This window comes from Ixodes scapularis, unplaced genomic scaffold (genome assembly GCF_016920785.2).
Source record: "Ixodes scapularis isolate PalLabHiFi unplaced genomic scaffold, ASM1692078v2 PGA_scaffold1__304_contigs__length_218370807, whole genome shotgun sequence".
NCBI classification, from domain to species: Eukaryota; Metazoa; Arthropoda; class Arachnida; order Ixodida; family Ixodidae; genus Ixodes; species Ixodes scapularis.
In genome coordinates, this window is record NW_024609846.1 from 179,285,687 (window position 1) to 179,303,686 (window position 18,000).

Genomic DNA, 18,000 nt, shown 5'->3' on the forward strand with positions numbered 1-18,000 from the left:
CGTACGATTGTCTTCATTCTTTGTAAAATTTACTGAACAGAACAGATATGACTATTGATAAACTATTTAACTGCAGTTTTAAAGCATGGAAGTGTTTTACTTCTGTGAGCAGCAAAAAACAATAACCAATCTCTTTTTTTTTTTTTTTCGGCGAAAAACGCGGATCACGCCCCCGAAACATGCCATGTTACGAAATAAAAGTTAATACAATTACAACTATTCCTGGTAAAAAATTAATAAGTTAGCTTACTCGATTGCTTGAAAAAAGTAATTGATCGTTTATTGAAAAAGTGACTGCTACTTTCCAGAGTACCGTAGATTTGCAATGCAGCAGATATTTCTGTCGGTTTGAATAAGGGTTTCTCACTCTGTCCATTATTGAATAAAAACCCCTAACTATAGGCTGCCTATATTTCGAATGAACTAATTTTCACAAACCATTCTCCTATGGGAGGCTTGCTCTGAGGATTCCTCTGTAGGAAATTTGTACCATAGGATGCGCCATTAGAAAGGCGAGAAAAAATAGTAACAGTTCCGAGTAATTTGAATACCTCCAGAAACAGTTCGATTCCTCTTTCAATTAGTTTCTAAAAAAACGTTATTCAAATTATTACAAAAGTATCCGAATACATAATCGATTACAAGTCATGTGATCACTTGTGTGGGTCCCGTACAAGTCTGGGTAAGTGGCGCAGGAAATCCAGCGCTGCTTGTCTTAGCACTTTACGTGTGGTAGCAAAAGGTATAAAAGTACCTTGTACTGCGCGAGGTTTCATAGGGGAACGACGAATTCGCTAGCTCTACGAGGCACAGGTTATTCTGTCCTGTGGGGATGCCTGCGTAAGCGCGCCGTCCGTGGCCTTGTCACAAAAAGAACTTTACTTTTTAAGTCGCGATCTTTAATGATCCTTAGAATCTGTGAATATTTTAAAAGTAAACTTCCTCTTTCTTTTTTCTACCGGAATCTCTATTCACGTCGTCCCAGGACTCAGTCGTTTTCAACAAGTCATTTACGCGACCAGCTTAAAGCTTGGTATTCTTAGCAATTCATTCTCAGGCAACTCAAGCTATAGCATCTGTTTTTGCGGGTTTTCATTATGCATGTTTTAAAAGCATTCTTCGGTTATTCTTCCTCTTTCTCCTTTTCATTAAACGTCAGTTGTTAGTTCAGCGCTCTATCCTGTCTCCCTTGTCTCTCCTCCCTCTCGTATTTGCGCTGTTAGTTCAACAATACGATCAACCAACTAGCCCACCAGATGATCGTGGTGCAGTTTCTTCTTCAATCGGCCCTTTTCCGTGTGTTTCTCCGATAGACTATGTTTCTTTTTATATCAACCTGATCGCCACCTCAACATGCAAGGCAAGATTCTATTCTGTCACTCTCAGATACGGTGCAGTTCCACCGGACCTACAAGGTGTGTTCGGCTCAGCAAGACCATCCCAACATCATGCCAGGAGGGTCTGCAAGATCGTCCGCGCTGAGCTGTGGTGGCAAGTACGGTATTACCGAACGTGCCTCTGGGTGCTTCCTGGCGGTGGGGATCCTGGCGGTGGCCAAAGGCGACGACACAGGTCCTTCCTGGGTGCAGCAAGTAGGGCGACGGAATTCCTGTGGTCTTCTTATGTACCACTCATAAAAGGCCTCCTAGTACAAAACACCAAACGGAAAGGAGAAAGAGTGACCTTGGTGGGAGATACTATTCTACCCGTAGAATTAAGCAAGATACTTGAAAAAGGACCAAACGTTTGCACACCTCCAAAACGCCAGAGCGCAGCTGTTGTCTAACATCCATGACATAGCTAATAAGGCTCACGAAAGTGAAAGAACCCGATGTATTGAGGACAGTGTCGACGTGCTCTTACGATCTATGCCAGATAGCAAACAAAAGAAGATGAACATGTCTTGTTAAGTTGAATACTTCATCGCAAACGACTTAAACCTGCTGCTGTCTGATAAGGAAGGGGGCTTTGTGGTTATATCGAGGACAAACTACCTGGAAAAGGCAGGAGTAGCCATAGACAAGAACTTTAACCATCTAGAAGTCAAAACCAAAAAGGTGAAGGCCATGGCGCTCCAACTGTGCACCAGGCTTGAGTTGATGCAAATGAAGAAGCTGATATCGACTACCAAAAAAGATCATTTAGACATGTTTTTCACAGCCAAAACCCACAAGGACGGTTGTCCTTTTCGGGTCGTTGTCACTGAAAAGGGTTCATGGCAAGGGTTCATGTCACGCTTCTTAAGGTCTGTTCACACGATCCATCTTTTAGGCGCGCAACAGTTTCGCGACACTCAAGTTTCGCGAAATGTGCTCGTTCACACGTACCGCTTCACGTGCAACAACGATGACGTTTAGACTCGCGAAAATAGTTTGGGTGTTGACCATAAAGTGGCGCTTCAGTTGAAAGCCAACATCATCATCATCACCATTAGCCATTCAGCGTCGTGTTCTCTATCTCCCGCCAGATTCTAAAAACCGAAGCACCTTCTGCCTGCGATTCCATGGTGCGTAAAGTGGCATGTCGGCACGAAAGCGTAGAGTTGTTGCGGCAGCTCTAATAGTTGTTCTCTGCAACGAGGATGCCCCTCCCAAGAGGAAGAGACCGTGGGTAAAAGGGTACTTACAGAAACGCGAGCGGACGGGAGCGCATCACTCGCTCACAAGGGACCTCCTGAAGGACGCAAATGAGTTTTCCAGGCATTTCAATCAGGAAGGAGCTGTGGCCTGGCAGTCGGACTATATTAATGAGCACTAATGCCGTAGTAACAGGCTGGATGCAAATTATTGAGAGTTCAGTGTCCGTTGCTGTACACAAAGCGTTTTATTTTCCACTTACTCAGTCATTCCTTGTACGTCCAGCTCACTGTCCTTGGATAGCACGCAGAAGCGTGCTATCCATGCAAACATGTGAATCCTAAATGGCTCTGGAATATTTTAATTTGAAGTAACCCACGCAATATTACTAGAAAGCTATAGGCTCTGGAGTGCATTCTTTAAACCTGTTCAACAATACAGGAATGTTTTACCTCAAAAATGACCTGCATAATCCTCATCTTGACCATGATCTTCCTATATTCATCAAGGCCGGCGATTGCGGTTGCCACAGACTCCCCAAAAGCATGGTCTCCGTCTTCATGCTTGGCGCTAGACGACAACAGCTCCAGCGCATGTTGGAACACTTGTTCTCTAATGGGCTGGGGCTGACCGTTCCTTTTCCTCTTCGAGACTGGCCGTCGCACCTCAGCTGGCGTGGTGTCCTCGACGATCACCTCCTCCGTCACCATCATAGGGGGCGTTGACGTCTAATGCCGGCGATGCTGACAGTCGCCAGCATCGCCGGCAGCTCCGCCGCCGCTGGTCCGAACACTCCTTCGTCCCCGCACCGTCCCGTTTTCGGCACGGCGCCCACGGCGCTTTCGCCAGGACGAGGCGAGACGCCGGCTTTGTGAATGAGGTCTAATTGTCTTCGTCCATTGCTGGATTTCTTTCCGATATGCTACTCACTTTTCCTTCAGTGGTGCTTGACGTGCTTGCGGAAGCGCCGGCAGTATCCATCGTTCGTGGTTTCGTTGTTTTTTTTTCGGATTTGGCTCGGCTACAACACCGGCAGTGAAGTGGTCTTCTCAGACAGCTCGCTCCCCCCTCAAAGGCCACGTGAGAGCGTTTCTGAGCGGCCATTGGCGGCGCCCTCAGAGTGATTGACAGGACTCGGCAAAGTTTCAGCAAAAGCTCGCTCCAGAAGCGAGGTGTGCGCGCAACTTTTTTTAGATGCGCGCGTCCTTTTCGGACTCGTTCACACGGCGCAATTATTTCGCGAAACTAAGTTTCGCGACACTGGATACGCGAGAAAAATGCATCGTGTGAACGGGCCTTTACTCCGTCACCTGTTTAACCTCGTACTGAATGATCCATTTCTGATACCAAACTCCGAGGAGGTTATACAGTACATTCAGCAGGATACATCGACAATCAGGTACGGATTTTCGCTCGATGTGGAAGACCTGTTGTATTCAATCCCACATTCAAAATTATTTGCAGCCGTCAAAGAGTCGATCGAGGCAAAGGAAACCACGTCCTTTCAAAATGAATGTGGAATTTCGGAAGAATCATTTCTAGAACTTTTGCAATTCTACCTTTCTGCCACGGTCGTTGCGTTTGAGGGAAAGACTTACTTGCAAAAGAAAGGAATTTGTATACACTCTAAAAAATAAAGGGAGTAGTACTTTCTCCCTTAAAGGAGGAACTCGCGTGTATCATATATTGCTCTACAAAGGGAGGAAATTTCCTCCTACAAAACGGGAGGATATTTCCTCCCCTAGGAAGGGAGGAAAGTTGCCACCTATTTTTGCTCGTGGAGAAAACGGTCCTCCCCTAAGAAGGGAGGAAAATCGCCCCCTTTTTTCGCCCAATGGAGGAAACTTCCTCACCTCGTGTAATTGATATAGCTTCCACCAGATGGCGCTCAAAACAAAACAAAAAAATGTTGGTGAAGTGCCAATTTGTTTTCCAATGTCCCCCGCCCTTGAACGCTACATGGTAAATACACATATAACACCGAACACACAGAATACACGAAACACAAGCAGAACAGCTCACAACAGCAACAACGCAGCGACACCGAACTCCCACCCCTCTCCACGTACGCTAAGTTCGCACTCTCTCTATATATGGCAGTCATATTTTTGAATCCGACTTGGCCGGTGACTTATCATTTGTCGCATAAACACGGAGAGACGGAGCAAATCTTACTCGTACTTCATACATTATTTCACTCGTCTCTTGGAATAGCCCCAATCTCTTAATTCAACAGCCTGATCAAAGCGAATGTAGATCATTAGGATAATTAACTAAAATTTAATGATTATTTTTTAATAAGTTCGAAGAATCATGTTGGCAATGCAGTGTTGAAATGCAGTACACTGGTGCTGAAATTGGCCACCAAGCTAATGCTTGATTTATTTATTTTTTATTTATTTAAAATACCCTCAAGGCCATTGGCATTACAGAGGGGAGTGGGGGTTGTGGCAGTAGTACACTTCGCAGCTCAATCTGAGCAGTATAGATTATTCATGTGTTCAGTGCCAGAGTAATCTATTTTAAGTTTCGGTGGGGAAATAATTAATTTTAATTGTTGCACAAGAAGTTCAATTAATTTTTCAGACAAAAAAATATTACTGGTTTTAACAAGACTCGTTGCTAGAGCAGAGGACATATCTTGGGTCATGCTTTGTCACCCGTAATAGAAAATTTTAATATTGTTTTAATTTTCTAACCTGGAGCGTTTTTCCTATCAAAAGTAAGATCCGGGAGCGATAAGGATCCAGAGAACCATGACTTTGGTATTGAAACCGCTTGAAAACATCACGTTGCCCAAGTCAGAAAGTTAAAAAAAAACGTGTTGAGAGTTTTAGATGATGATTGAAAACCTGAGACTGCGGTCTGAGAAACAGAAAATTGTGAAGTAGAAAGAAAAAGAAACAAAATCGTGAAATAGAAAGAAGATCGTTCAGAAAGAAGATCAAAAGATCGTTCAGTCACTTCCGCAACTCTAGAAGCAATCCGTTATGGATATGACCTCCGCTATATACACCCTAGCGGAGCCGTGTTTTCATGTTTTAGAGAACGTTTGCAACCCGTTGCAGAATATAGCTTTACGAGAGCTAACGCAATGCAACTATTTCGGACACTAAAGCTAAACTAAAAGGTTGTACAGCAATTGTTAGTAATATTCTAATCATGTCGCTATCTAAATAGAACGTTAATAGCAAGCTTTTGTTCATTCTTGCTTCTTTTAAAAGAACGTCCAGTACATTTGCGACGAGCAGACTTGAGATCCACGTTGTTGACGCCGGGTCGGCCTGGTCGTGCAGTACAGCCGGCCAGCACTCGTTTCGCGACACGAGAGAAACCGTGCGATTAGGGACTAAGTGGGCCGCATAAAAGAAAACAAAAGTGGGACGGAATTGTTTGTTCACTTTACTTTTTTTTTTTTTTTGCGAGTGCGTTGTTTGATATGTAGCACACAGTAGCAGGAGATGCCGCTCAAACTAAAAAAGCGGCGGTGAACCGTCCACTGTGGTGAATCAACCGTTCCTTCAAGACCGCGGATCCGGCCTCCCTCCCCCACTTCGCCCCGCAACCAGAATGGAATGGTTGTGCTACCCTTTCTTCCAAGTGGACTCTTCCCGAATGAATAGTTGACCTTGTCTCCCGGATTTGTTGCTTCGGTCCTTCGCCGAATCGTCATTTCAGTGTCCTTTCTTGTGCGGGGCTCAGGTTTTTGAAAAAAAAAATCGCGTGTTCCCCCGCAAGTCGGTCGTCGTCCCGATGTTGACGGACTACAGAGTGTGTCGGACGCAGTCGCTCGCCGCAACGCAGTGCTCGCTTCTATCGACTGGATATGCTGTTCTGTTTTACACAGAACTGAAATAAACGCCGCACGGATTACCTTTCTCTGTATGGTACGTACGCTTTATTTCAAGAGTATATGTTTGTCGCGTAGGTGACGGGGCTAGGAACGTATAGACGGGAGGCACTCACTTGATCGAATGACGTTTTAGCGAACGCCCACGTTTCATCGAACGACGCTTTAGCGAATAGTCGGACGCCGCGAAGCGGCGTTTTAGCGAACACCCACGTTTCATCGAACGACGCTTTAGCGAATAGTCGGACGCCGCGAAGCGGCGTTTTCGGGTGGGCCAAGTGAGTTCATATTTTTGTAATGAGTTGCCGCAGACTGTCGCCGCGAAGCGGCGTAAAGCGCAGCGCGAGGATGGGTTAACGCGCGCCCCCGTTATTCGCTAAAACGACCATTCGCTCAAATGTCGCTGTTCACTCAAATGTCATTCGCTCTTGTGATATGGACCCATATAGATGTGTCCACTCGTATAGAGCAGTGATTTTAGCAACTACGTGATCAAGCTGAAAAAAATTCCACGCTTATTTCTTGTGCGCCCTACTTGTTACTAAAGTTAAAACAAATAGGCAGGCGACCTGGGTAACGATAGATAGTTTTGTGTCTCTCCGTCCTTTTTTTGCTCCCTCGCTCCAGGGTCACTATGTCTACTTGTCATGTAGCAAGTAACGCGACGAAAGCGGTCGTACTTGCCATGCCAGTGATAAATCGCCACCTGTACTTATCGCAGCTCAAGGTTTCATCCACAATGAATAAGCGCGATCTCGAAGCGGGCACATACGGCGTGATTCTTGCGAGACGCACGCCTCGCTCTTTTTTTTCTTCTTTTTGTTAAACTAATGTACTTCTGCTAGCCCCCGCAGCTCCGCTTTTTCTTCTAGCACCACCCATGGGCAGTAGTGGGATTGCTCTAGGTGACGGTAACCAATCCCTCAAGTTGCCATCACCGCCATTAAATACGTTCGCGTCGGCAGCGGCGGTTCGACTGCCGCTGCCGCCGCGAACATGGGGGAGGAATTTTCGTCCCTTTTTCAAGCGCCACCAGGTTGCGCTGCATCTAAATCGGTGAAATGGAGGAACCGGTGCGATTTCCTCCCTTCCATAGGCGACAGGGAGGACCATCGCTTTTTCCTCCCTTTCTCCTCCCCTTTTTTTTAGAGTGTAGGGTCGTGCGTGGCTCCGGTCCTCTGCGATATTTCTCTATCGCAGTGTGATCGGGCAATTGCTAATGCCCTTTCCGTCGGCCAAGTTTTCCGCATTTTTAGGTACGTGGACGACTACCTGGTCCTCCTCACACAACGTCCGGCAGACAACGAATTACAAATATTTGACACCATACAATCCACCTTCTTTGAAAAAGGACAACGGCTCAAGTTCACACATGAGTTACCGGTTAACACCGTCCTTCAATTCTTGGATCTACGCCTGTCTTTCTTTGAACATCATACTTGTTGGAAGTACTCCCCAAGGTCCAAGAAAGGCCTCCTGCAATACGATTCGGCACATTCGAAGATTATTAAGAGAGGAATTGTAAAAACTCCCTAAATGCGGCGCTAAAGAAATCCTGTGTACATTCAGCGGGGGAAAGCTTTCATGATCAAGTGCAGCGTCTTCAAGATTCTGGCTATCCAAGTTCCATCTTGTATGACGTCGCCGAGTCTATTATCACCACACGGGGACGACAGACGATACAAAGGGACACAAATATCCGACCGGCTGTGCTTCCGTACATTCACCGCATTTCCCACAACCTTAAGAAGATTGCATCGAAGTTTAGCTTCAAAGTCATGTTGTCTGCACCGGACAAACTAAAGAAGTTGTGTCCGAAAATTAACAACAAGCAGCAGCAGCAGGATGTGTGCGGAGTTCAACATCAACAAAGATACGTCGAATGCCAATGTGCGGTCGTATACGAAATACCGTTTACTTGTGGGAAAGTGTGTGTGGGTCAGACAGGAAAGTGTGTCAACGATCGTCTAAGAGAACATGCCGTGTCACTAAAGTCGTCGCCAGCAGGCCACTTTGCCATACATGTCAGGGACTGCCAGCGCTCCGCCTTGTTCAGGAAAACAAAAATCCTGAAACGTCGAGGGGAACGACGAACTCGCGAGCTCTACGAGGCACAGGTTATTCTGTCCTGTGGGGATGCCTGCGTAAGCGCGCCGTCCGTGGCCTTGTCACAAAAAGAACTTTACTTTTTAAGTCGCGATCTTTAACGATCCTTAGAATCTGTGAATATTTTAAACATAAACTTCTTTCTTTTTTCTACCGGAATCTCTATTCACGTCGTCCCAGGACTCAGTCGTTTTCAACAAGTCATTTAAGCGAGCAGCTTAAAGCTTGGTATTCTTAGCAATTCATTTTCAGGCAACTCAAGCTATCGCATATGTTTTTGCGGGTTTTCATTATGCATGTTTTAAAAGCATTCTTCGGTTCTTCTTCCTCTTTCTCTTTTTCAGTAAAAGTCAGTTGTTAGTTCAGCGCTCTATTCTGTCTCCCTTGTCTCTCCTTCCTGTCGTATTTGCGCTGTTAATTCAACAATATGATCAACCAACTAGCCCACCTGGGCCGGTTTTCTCGAAGCGATGGTAAACCCATTTTAGTAAACCACGGTACCTAGGAAGGAAAAAGTACCTAGGTACTGTAATAAACGGCTGGATATAAAACCACAATAATTATTTTTGATTGGGCAGTAAGATGCGTCATCTATCGGTGAAACAAGCCAGTCATTTTGTTTATTCTCTTTTTCCGCTGGTTGCAGATACGGCTCTGGCTGGTTGTTATCGCTCCAGTATGGTATTTTAAGTCAAAATATAGTAATGTTGTACTTGAAGAACAATTTATTTGCTTCAGATGCTACGAAGAAATTTTAGCTACCATGCTAGAGTTTGTCGACGAATATTTGAAGACATAAGAAACATTTCCTTCAATATGTTTCGCCATAAACAACGCATAACTTTCCCGACTCCCTTCCAGTCTGGCAACGCCGCTGCTGTAGACTCGTTTTTGTTCCCTGCGACGCACGTTTCTACGATTCCTGGGGACCTATGTTGGACTTTCGAGAAACTAGAAACAGAAGTGACGTACCGGCAGGAGGAGCGTAACCAAGCAACGGCGCGCACCGCGAAACCGCCCTCTTTGACGCCGTGACGACACTGCAAGATTGGCGTCTGTCACTCACTTGAGAGGCGTCAAGAGCCAACCCCCGCAGAGCGGAAGTAGCTACGCTGTCCCCCTGCCGTACCTACGCTTTCTCGGCGGTACCTAGCTGGAACCTAGTCCCTACGCAAGCGTCCGTTTCTCTGGCAACCGGAGGGGCATTTTCTGCTTTTAGTCAAGCGATGGCAACCAATCCCTTGCGGCGGCGACCTTCACATCGGCTCTATTTTAAAGAAACTTGTCAAACTAAAAAAATACACGTGTTCTATTGAAATAAACAACTGTTTTTGTAGCCGTTCCAGAAAATATTAGATAGAGTAAACTCGCATAAAAGGCTAGAACAGCATGCGGGACGCGGATGAGCGCCTAGTTCAAACTACTGGCGCTAATGACTGCTCAAGAAACAGGAGGATATGGCCTCTCTGGTACGCGGCGCAACTAAGCTGAGCTAGGCGCTGTCCAGAGACGACAAAGTTCGTCTCTGGAACGAGCTAACCTCCCGGCTCAACTTTCTCGGGCCTTCAAGGAAGCCTCCAAGGAAGGAGCCGGAAGGTTGGAAACGCTACTGGGCCATGCGGGTGTCGAAGGCGCGGGCGCGGGCTACGGAGCTGGCGAAACAGGCGAGGTAATTTGCGTAGTGTACTCATAGTGTGGACCAAGCTATTGAATTACTTCCTTTACCTGCAGGCAAACAGGGGGCGGAGGCGCCCGGGTGCGCTCGCTGGCGTCATCATATACTCACGTATTTTGGCGCTGGTGGGCGAGGACTCGGCCCTGGGCGCTCCCGGGTTTCCTTTATTTGAAACCAAGAGGTCTGCACTCTAGCCACAACTTGCCACCCGCCTGCAACTGGCCTCCGGGTTTGCCATTTTTCTTTTATCGAGATAATGTGGAGATTTGGGCCAGTTCGTTCATTGCAAACAGAAAAAGCGCCGAAAAAAACACAGGGACGCAGCCGAAGGGAAACAGGACAAGGTGCACTCTCAACTGAAGTTAAATTTTCAATAAACTTCATTTAAGAGTGCATTTTGTCCTGTTTCCTTTGTCTGTGTCCCTGTGTTTTTCGTTTGTTTGTTTTCTTATATCATTGTTGATCTCAACATGCCTTTACTATGGAATCTGTCATGCTTTCATGTGTGACAGAACACACACGGAATGGCAGTGTGCTGAATTAAGTGAAGTGTAGTGTGAAATAATGTCCGTGATATATCCTGGATAATGACAAAGAATTTATACGGTGTTTAATAGTCCATGCTCAATTTTAAAGAAAGTATTGCAACCTGTGCTTTCAAACATGTTTATTTTTCATGTTACGGCATTGTTGTAAAAAAAAAAGAAAGCACTTTCAAAGACACAGCTTGTTGTCTTCTTTATACATTCAAACTGACACAAATCCAATATGCGATTATCGAGTAATACACCTGGCCCTGTGGTAACCATAATAGATTGTAAAATGGAACAGGGCAATGGAAGTGTAGAGAAAATGAATCGATGTCCAACCCGATACGAACAATATATTGCAGTAAAAGAAGCAAAACGTGTCTCACCAGTAGCCTCATTGAGTTATCCGTTTCCTGCAAGGGCGAGCCAGATGCCCTGTTGGCTAGCTACATAACCCACAAAAGATTTTGTAATTGCTCCAGGCATTTTATACACCCTGCTTGCAAATTAAAAAAAGCTCTATCAACATCACCGTGATGCACCGAATAGCATTTCGGAGGCGGTACTACGCGTCCGTAAAGGTAACACGGTGGTTGTGCGACGAACTGCGCAAGGCATTGGAGTTGACACTGTGGAGCTTATGGACGGCCTTGACTGTGGAGCAACACGTGAGGCACATACAGCCACGGGGGGCTTCTCTGGTGGCGAAGGCGTCAGTCGAGGTGAGGATGACGAGGGATGCGCTGTCGCCGGTGGCGTCCCTGGCGTGCGGGAGTGCCACCGTGGCGAGGACGATGAGGGTCTCCCTGTCGCCGATGGTGTCCCTGATGGGCGGGACCTCCATTGTGGCGACGGACTCCTTGGCACTGGTGGTGTCCCTGGTGGGCGCGACTGCCATCGTGGCTTGCGTGGGGCTCCGGGGAGGCACGGCTGTGGCGGGTTCGGAACTGGGCAACAAGGCGCTGCCTCAGAGCCCTCCCCCTGTCCGAGAGGCTCACCCGAGGGTGGGCAGGAGCTAGCCTCTCGTCATCCGCCACTGACCCCTCCGAGCTCGGCCCAGACTCCAACCCTGGCTCGTGAGGGTCCGGTTCTGCCTCCCTCGATGAAAGGCATATATTGTGGAGCACTGCACAAGACGATATAATGACGGTGGCTTTTGTTGGATGATAATAGAGAGTCCGGTGTCTTTGCAGACACTGGAATCTGCTTTTCAACAGCCCAATGCAGCGCTCCACAATGGACCTTATCGAAGAATGTGCCTTATTAAACCGGCCGCAAGCGGTGGAGGTCGCGTGGAATCCAGGGACAGGGGTGATGAGTCAAGGTTCCAAGGCATAGCCGCTGTCACCTGCAGAGTCGGAGAAGAAAATGTATGATATTAATGCTGTTTTTTTTTTTTAAATAATACTTCAACGACAGTTGAAATATACCCATCGTGTTCAGAAATAGGCTGAATATGATCCACAATACCCGTAAATGACAATTGCACATTTGTATTTTGAGCTTGATGGCTGTATTTTTCGTTATAAACACCCCACACTGCCAAGCGCTCTGAGAGCAGCCAGCTGAGAGCACGTCGCATCCAGTGCTATTGTGATGTAGTTTATCTCGGGATGAGCAAAGCTGCGGCGAGGCAGACGTCGTCAGGGTGCCCTAGCTGTTCCAGCAACCAAAGCGGTCGAAGCACGCCAACGATCGGGCCACCGCAACTAACCCCAAAGCTGCTTTTGTGTGAATTTTGAGTGACGGGTTAGTCTTCTATCATCTTGGGACACTCAAAAGAGAGTCCCGTCGAGTGTGGAATTCCTCCCTCCCCCTTTCTCTTCTGCTGGCCGTAGAGCTGTCGGGATGGCGTCAGGTTCAAAGCATGTAGAGTTCTAGGTAAGACAGTTATCATCCCTACCTGTCAAGGTTCCTAGACGGGCATTACAGCTTTAGCGACATCTAGAAAATGCTCTTTGCTAATTGCCTAATTTATTTAAATGCCTTTTAGTGCCTTTTTTAACAAGATATTGATGAGTTTGATGTGATACTGCTCTTTTGAACACGTATAGACCAAAAAATAAGCACCGAAATTTCGTTGTAGTATCCCTTTAATATTGCTCACAACTACGCAGGTAAAACTGCTGTTTGCAACCTTTCCGCCCTGTAGTTGACAGCTGCGTCGGAGTGTTTCCAAGGAGACGTGTCACAGGTATGGCCAGAGCGCATGCCAGTTATCCATGTTTGGAACAATATGTGTGATATTGTAGCTTATAAGTGGTGCAGAGCCATCATGTACAGAACCAACAAATGGAGTATGCTTACCGAGCAGGAGCCTGCCATCGTCTATCAGCCGGCCTTGCTCGAAGTTGCTCCGGAGCAGGGTGCTCCGGAGCCACGAGTAGCGCCATGTGAAGGAGTTGTGCATCGACCCAGGATACCGTGGGTCGATGCTCATCACCCGGCAGTCGGCGTTACACACCTGCAATAGTGAGACATATGTCGACATTAATTCAACTGAATCCACAAACAGTTGATTGCACTCATTGTCATGGGGCCCTGTCAAACACTATTTACATGCTGACCAACACACCGCCATAAATTATGGGGTTTACAAATTTAAAGTATTAAAACAGCGCAAAAAAAAAAAAAAAAACCCGACGGACTGAATAAAGAAGGACACAGACAGAGCGCTGTCTGTGTTACAAAGATTAAAATTATATAATAAATAGCCACTACCTTTGATCCACGTAATAGTATGGGCAAATTTGCTTTTTTTCTTCAAAGGAGAGTTTACACTTTATCATGCAGGGCAGGGAGTAATGCTTAAAAGCTTAATACGTACGACATGAAAACAAACAGAGATCGAAAGCTTTTCAGCTAACAAACCCTCCCTTCCTTCGTCGAACAAACGCTTGTGCGGAGGATGAACAATAACTCTCATTTATAAAATGACATATCCACACCGTATTAGCGTTACGCTCTTTTTCAAACCCATTCAGAACGGGCATTGACCTATAGCTAAAAGCGCGAGCTAGCTGCTTTGGATAAAGCCCCGGCGGCTGACGAGCGCTTGGGCAGCGAGTGCTCCAGTCAAGCCGTTCGCACTTGCACAGTCGTCTTAGTTAGTTCATGCTAAGGTGAGACGTACGCCGCCTTCGTGACGGTGGGGTCGTTCTGTGACGGGCCGACGATGGCGATCATCGTCCCGTCGACGCGACCGATGACGCCGGGTATCCTGCCGAGCCGTTGGAAGCCCCTCTCGACGTCGCCCCTCGTGCCGGTTGTCTGGGGAAAGTCGATCCAGCCGCGCCGGATCCCCAGATGCTGCAATATTGCGAGGGACAAAGCCCGCACAACGATGCCGACTGTAGCCTGATTCCTCGCTATGTGCTCGTCACTCGCCACCATGCCCTGAAAGCTCCCCGCATAGTTTGCTCCCCGTGGCGTAAAAGCAAAGTGCGCACAACACTTGCTGTTCCACAGAAATCACCGTCCACTAACCTCGCAGCCTCAACTCTGGCTCCTCGCGCAGTTCGTCGCACAATCAACGGACCACATTCTTGGCGAGACGTAACTGCCCCCGAAAAGCTTCCTCCGGTAGTTCAAAGGCATCGCGGTTTCGCGGTGCTGCCGGTGGAGCCTTTCCGGAGGGCAAAATAAAGTTGGACGATAGAAAGACTGTCGCTCTGTTTCCGAGACGCCGTGTTTCCAATTTCGCTACCTCGAAGAGACCATCGACAGACTCGTTCCCTTTTCAGACGAAACACCGAGGAAACGATACGTCAAGCAACCGGAAAGAATAAACACAAATTCTGGACGCTAACAGACGATACAACTAAAGAGTTGTATCGTCTGTTTGCGTCCAGAATTTGTGTTTATTCTTTCCGGTTGCTTAAGTATTTACCAACACGCTCGTTTTTTAATGTTACGTCAAAGTGTTGTCATTTCCGGTGGGGGCGGTTCGCCGTCTCCGCCCCCATTTTCGTAGGGAACTTTCGTCATTCGAGCCTCAACCAATCAGACGCGATGTCGTCACTTCCGTTTCTTTTAGGAGAAACGAAACATTTGTCCAACATAGGTCCCCTGCTGATCTCAACTGTTTGCCTTCTCTTCCGTTTGCCCAACCGATCCACCGATTAGCCCACCGACCGACTGCGGACTTACTAACAACTGATTTGCGGACCTATTTGTACTTTGATAACGGAAACGATGTCGAACGGGACGAGGCGTCGACGTCGACGAGACCGCGCGTACGCGCAGTACGCTGTCGTCATGCTGGGACGACAACGTGTGTTCCGGGACCGCCTCGATCCGCTGGAAGAATTCGACGAGGATGCGCTGCAGCAACGATTCCGGTTTGGTCGCGCGGGAATTATGTTTCTCGCGGAGACGCTGCGCCCGGACTTGGAGCGGTCGACGCGTCGCAGCTGCGCCTTGTCCGCAGAGCAGCAGGTGATCGTCGCTCTGCAATTCTACGCCACAGGCAACTTCCTCATCACTGCAGGCGACTACGTCCACGTGCAAGTCTCTAGTGCTTCACGGTCCGTGAGGCAGGTCACCGTAGCTTTGGCACGTCGAGCAAGGGACTTCATACGGTAAGACTTCATACGGTAAAGAGTTCCTGAGCGTCCCGAGTCAAAAAAAAAAAAAAAAGTCAGATTGTGTTGAGTTTGTTTATGAATAAAGCTATACGCACTCCGTCGTGCACCTCGGCCGGAAAGGGCTATACGCACAACGCGAAACTGCCCTCCAGAGAAGAGGGAAAGAAGGAGCTACCTCTTATCAGGGTCCTCCTTTGTGCCTCCCGGGTTTGCACAGGCGTTGCTATTCTCCTGCCAGATGATTAGAGAAGATTAACCTGTCACTCAACATTTTTACAAAGGCAGTTTCCCTCTCCTCCCTTTTACTTGGTGTTCAAAAGTATGCGATGTGACGTCAGTGCAGGGAGCCTATAACACGAATGGCTACTACGTGTTTTATGAGCGGTAACATAGCATAGGATTAAAAAAAAGAAAAGATGGCATAGCATAGGGGCATACACCGTGCATAGGGGGGTAAGGTGTCTGCTTCATACATAAGTGGACACGGGTTCGATCCGCGGTGTGGGCCCACTTTTTTTTTCTCGAACATTTTGTTTTGTCGAGGCATTTGGCGATATTTACGACATTTCTTTTTTACGATGAACACTGAAGCAGAAAAAAAACGAATGTTGTCGGCTAAACTTTGCATAAATGTGCATGCTAGGGTATTGTGCTGTAAATTAACTTGTGAATGTATTGGCAATGCAGGTGGCCTGACGTCGCAGAGAGTGCTGCCTTGCAGGAGCAGTTCTTTGACGTAGCCGGGTTCCCTTGTGTCGTGGGTGCTGTTGATGGCACCCACATTGGAATCCAGGGACCGCGCGTGCACGAGGAGGTGTACGTGAACCGCCACCTCTACCATTCCATCAACGTACAGGTGGTAGTTGACGCGTCCTGCCGCATACGCAATGTGGTTGCGAGATGGCCAGGAAGCACGCACGACTCCCGGATTTTCACCGAGAGCACACTATCAGTCAAGCTGGCCGATGGCGTCTACGATGGCCTATTGCTCGGCGACAGCGGCTACACCTGCCAGCCGTGGCTGATGACGCCATTCCTGTCGCCATCATCAGCAGCAGAAGTGAGGTACAACACGGCACACACCACGACAAGGAGTATTGTTGAAAGGTAAGACAAAGTCACGCATCGTGGTGGGTTACTGGGCTGCTATATTGAAAAGAATGCCACTAGACAACGTAGCATTTTGTTGTGATAGCACAGAAGACACTGTTAATTGTAACGCCCCTACATGCAGTTTTGTGTTCTCTAGACCCAGCAGAAAACAGTAATTGCACGGAACCTAAAGAGAGAAGAAAGAAAATACTATCCCAAGAATATATATTTATTTATTGTACTTTCCAGTGCCCCTATACAGCCCGAGGGCCTGCATAAGGGTGCAACATAGACACATATATGCAGTGTTGCATAAAAAGCAGACATGCAAAACGCATGCATCGTATCAAAAAACAAAAACGTGAAATATTCTCCAACATATTTTTTGGAGAACATATCACATTGTTCGTTCGTTAGGGGCAGGATTTGTTACATACGTGTGAACGGCAATATTTTGGTTCAACCTGGATACAGAAGAGCAAAAAGATACAAATGCAAAGCCGTGTTTTTTTTTTCCGGCCCCACCTTTACAGAAATTACACGCCTACTTGCCATACATTCTAAAATACTCCACACTGCTGGGACTCGCCGTAAAAATGTGACAAATTGCACCGGGCTCGGGTTGCTATAGGGAAGTCGTTGACAGACATCTTCGGACTGCTAATGTTAACGACTGTTTGTATGAAACTGTGTTTCGCTTACACTCAGCTATGAGGAACATTTGTCGAGGGAAGTTTAATATGGTCTACATGTAAACATACTGTTATATATCTTGGCAATGATAAGAAATGATTGCCGGGTTTTCGGTAGGCTACAGCATTCAGAAAGCATGAAATAGTCTCAGCCCTAATATATTAGTGTAATTTCAATAAATAATACTCATCCTGTTCATATGATGCACGCAGGACAATAGGCCAGCTGAAGCGCAGGTTCCACTGCCTGCACGCCGAGCTGCGCATGGAGCCAAGCAGATGCTGCGACATCATCGTGGCATGCTGCGTGCTCCACAATCTCTCCAAGAGATACCCCTGCGCGATGCCAGGGACTGTTATCCCGCCTGAGGTTCCTGTGGAGCCCATGGCAGCCGGCCGTGGAGAAAGCAACGAGGCCCGGCATGCCCTTGTCGACCAGTTCTTCTGTTGAGCGTAAGTATGTGGGTATGTGGTCTTTTCAATTCAAACTGGTTTTCTTGAATGCCAGAAACATACAGAGATATTGTCCTCTCTGTGTGTTTACCAGGCTCCGTAAATGGATAACCATAATAACAAGTTGAATGTGGCACGCAATTTCATATAATAAATTTTCTTGAATGCTTTGTGGCATCTTTTGGCTGTGGTTTTACCAGCAGCTGATATAAGGGGCTGAACCAACCCCAGCATATTCCTTGGAGAACATAGATATTTTAATCTTTATTAAGCACTCTTCATGCATGGTTTCAATTCGAGGGTAAACAGGCTTTGCGGAATTCACTCGTTGCTAAAGAATGGAAGCATTGGCAGATATTAGAGCAAGCAGATGTTGTGCTGCGACTGCTATCCACCTTTATTTGCAAAAGCGTCGCTTGGAGACGATGCAGCGCCCGTCG

At 47.1% G+C, this 18,000-nt stretch overlaps 1 protein-coding gene across 1 annotated transcript; it reads left to right on the forward strand.

Annotated features, from left to right (window-relative positions):
• Nucleotides 1-14,814: 14,814 nt before the first annotated feature.
• Nucleotides 14,815-17,441, forward strand: LOC120848465 (putative nuclease HARBI1; the record flags this gene model as incomplete). Its single annotated transcript, XM_040220450.1, has 3 exons — nucleotides 14,815-15,317; nucleotides 16,011-16,430; nucleotides 17,321-17,441. Coding segments are annotated over exons 1-3 (927 nt in total), but the record flags the coding sequence as incomplete, so codon positions are not given.
• Nucleotides 17,442-18,000: the final 559 nt, after the last annotated feature.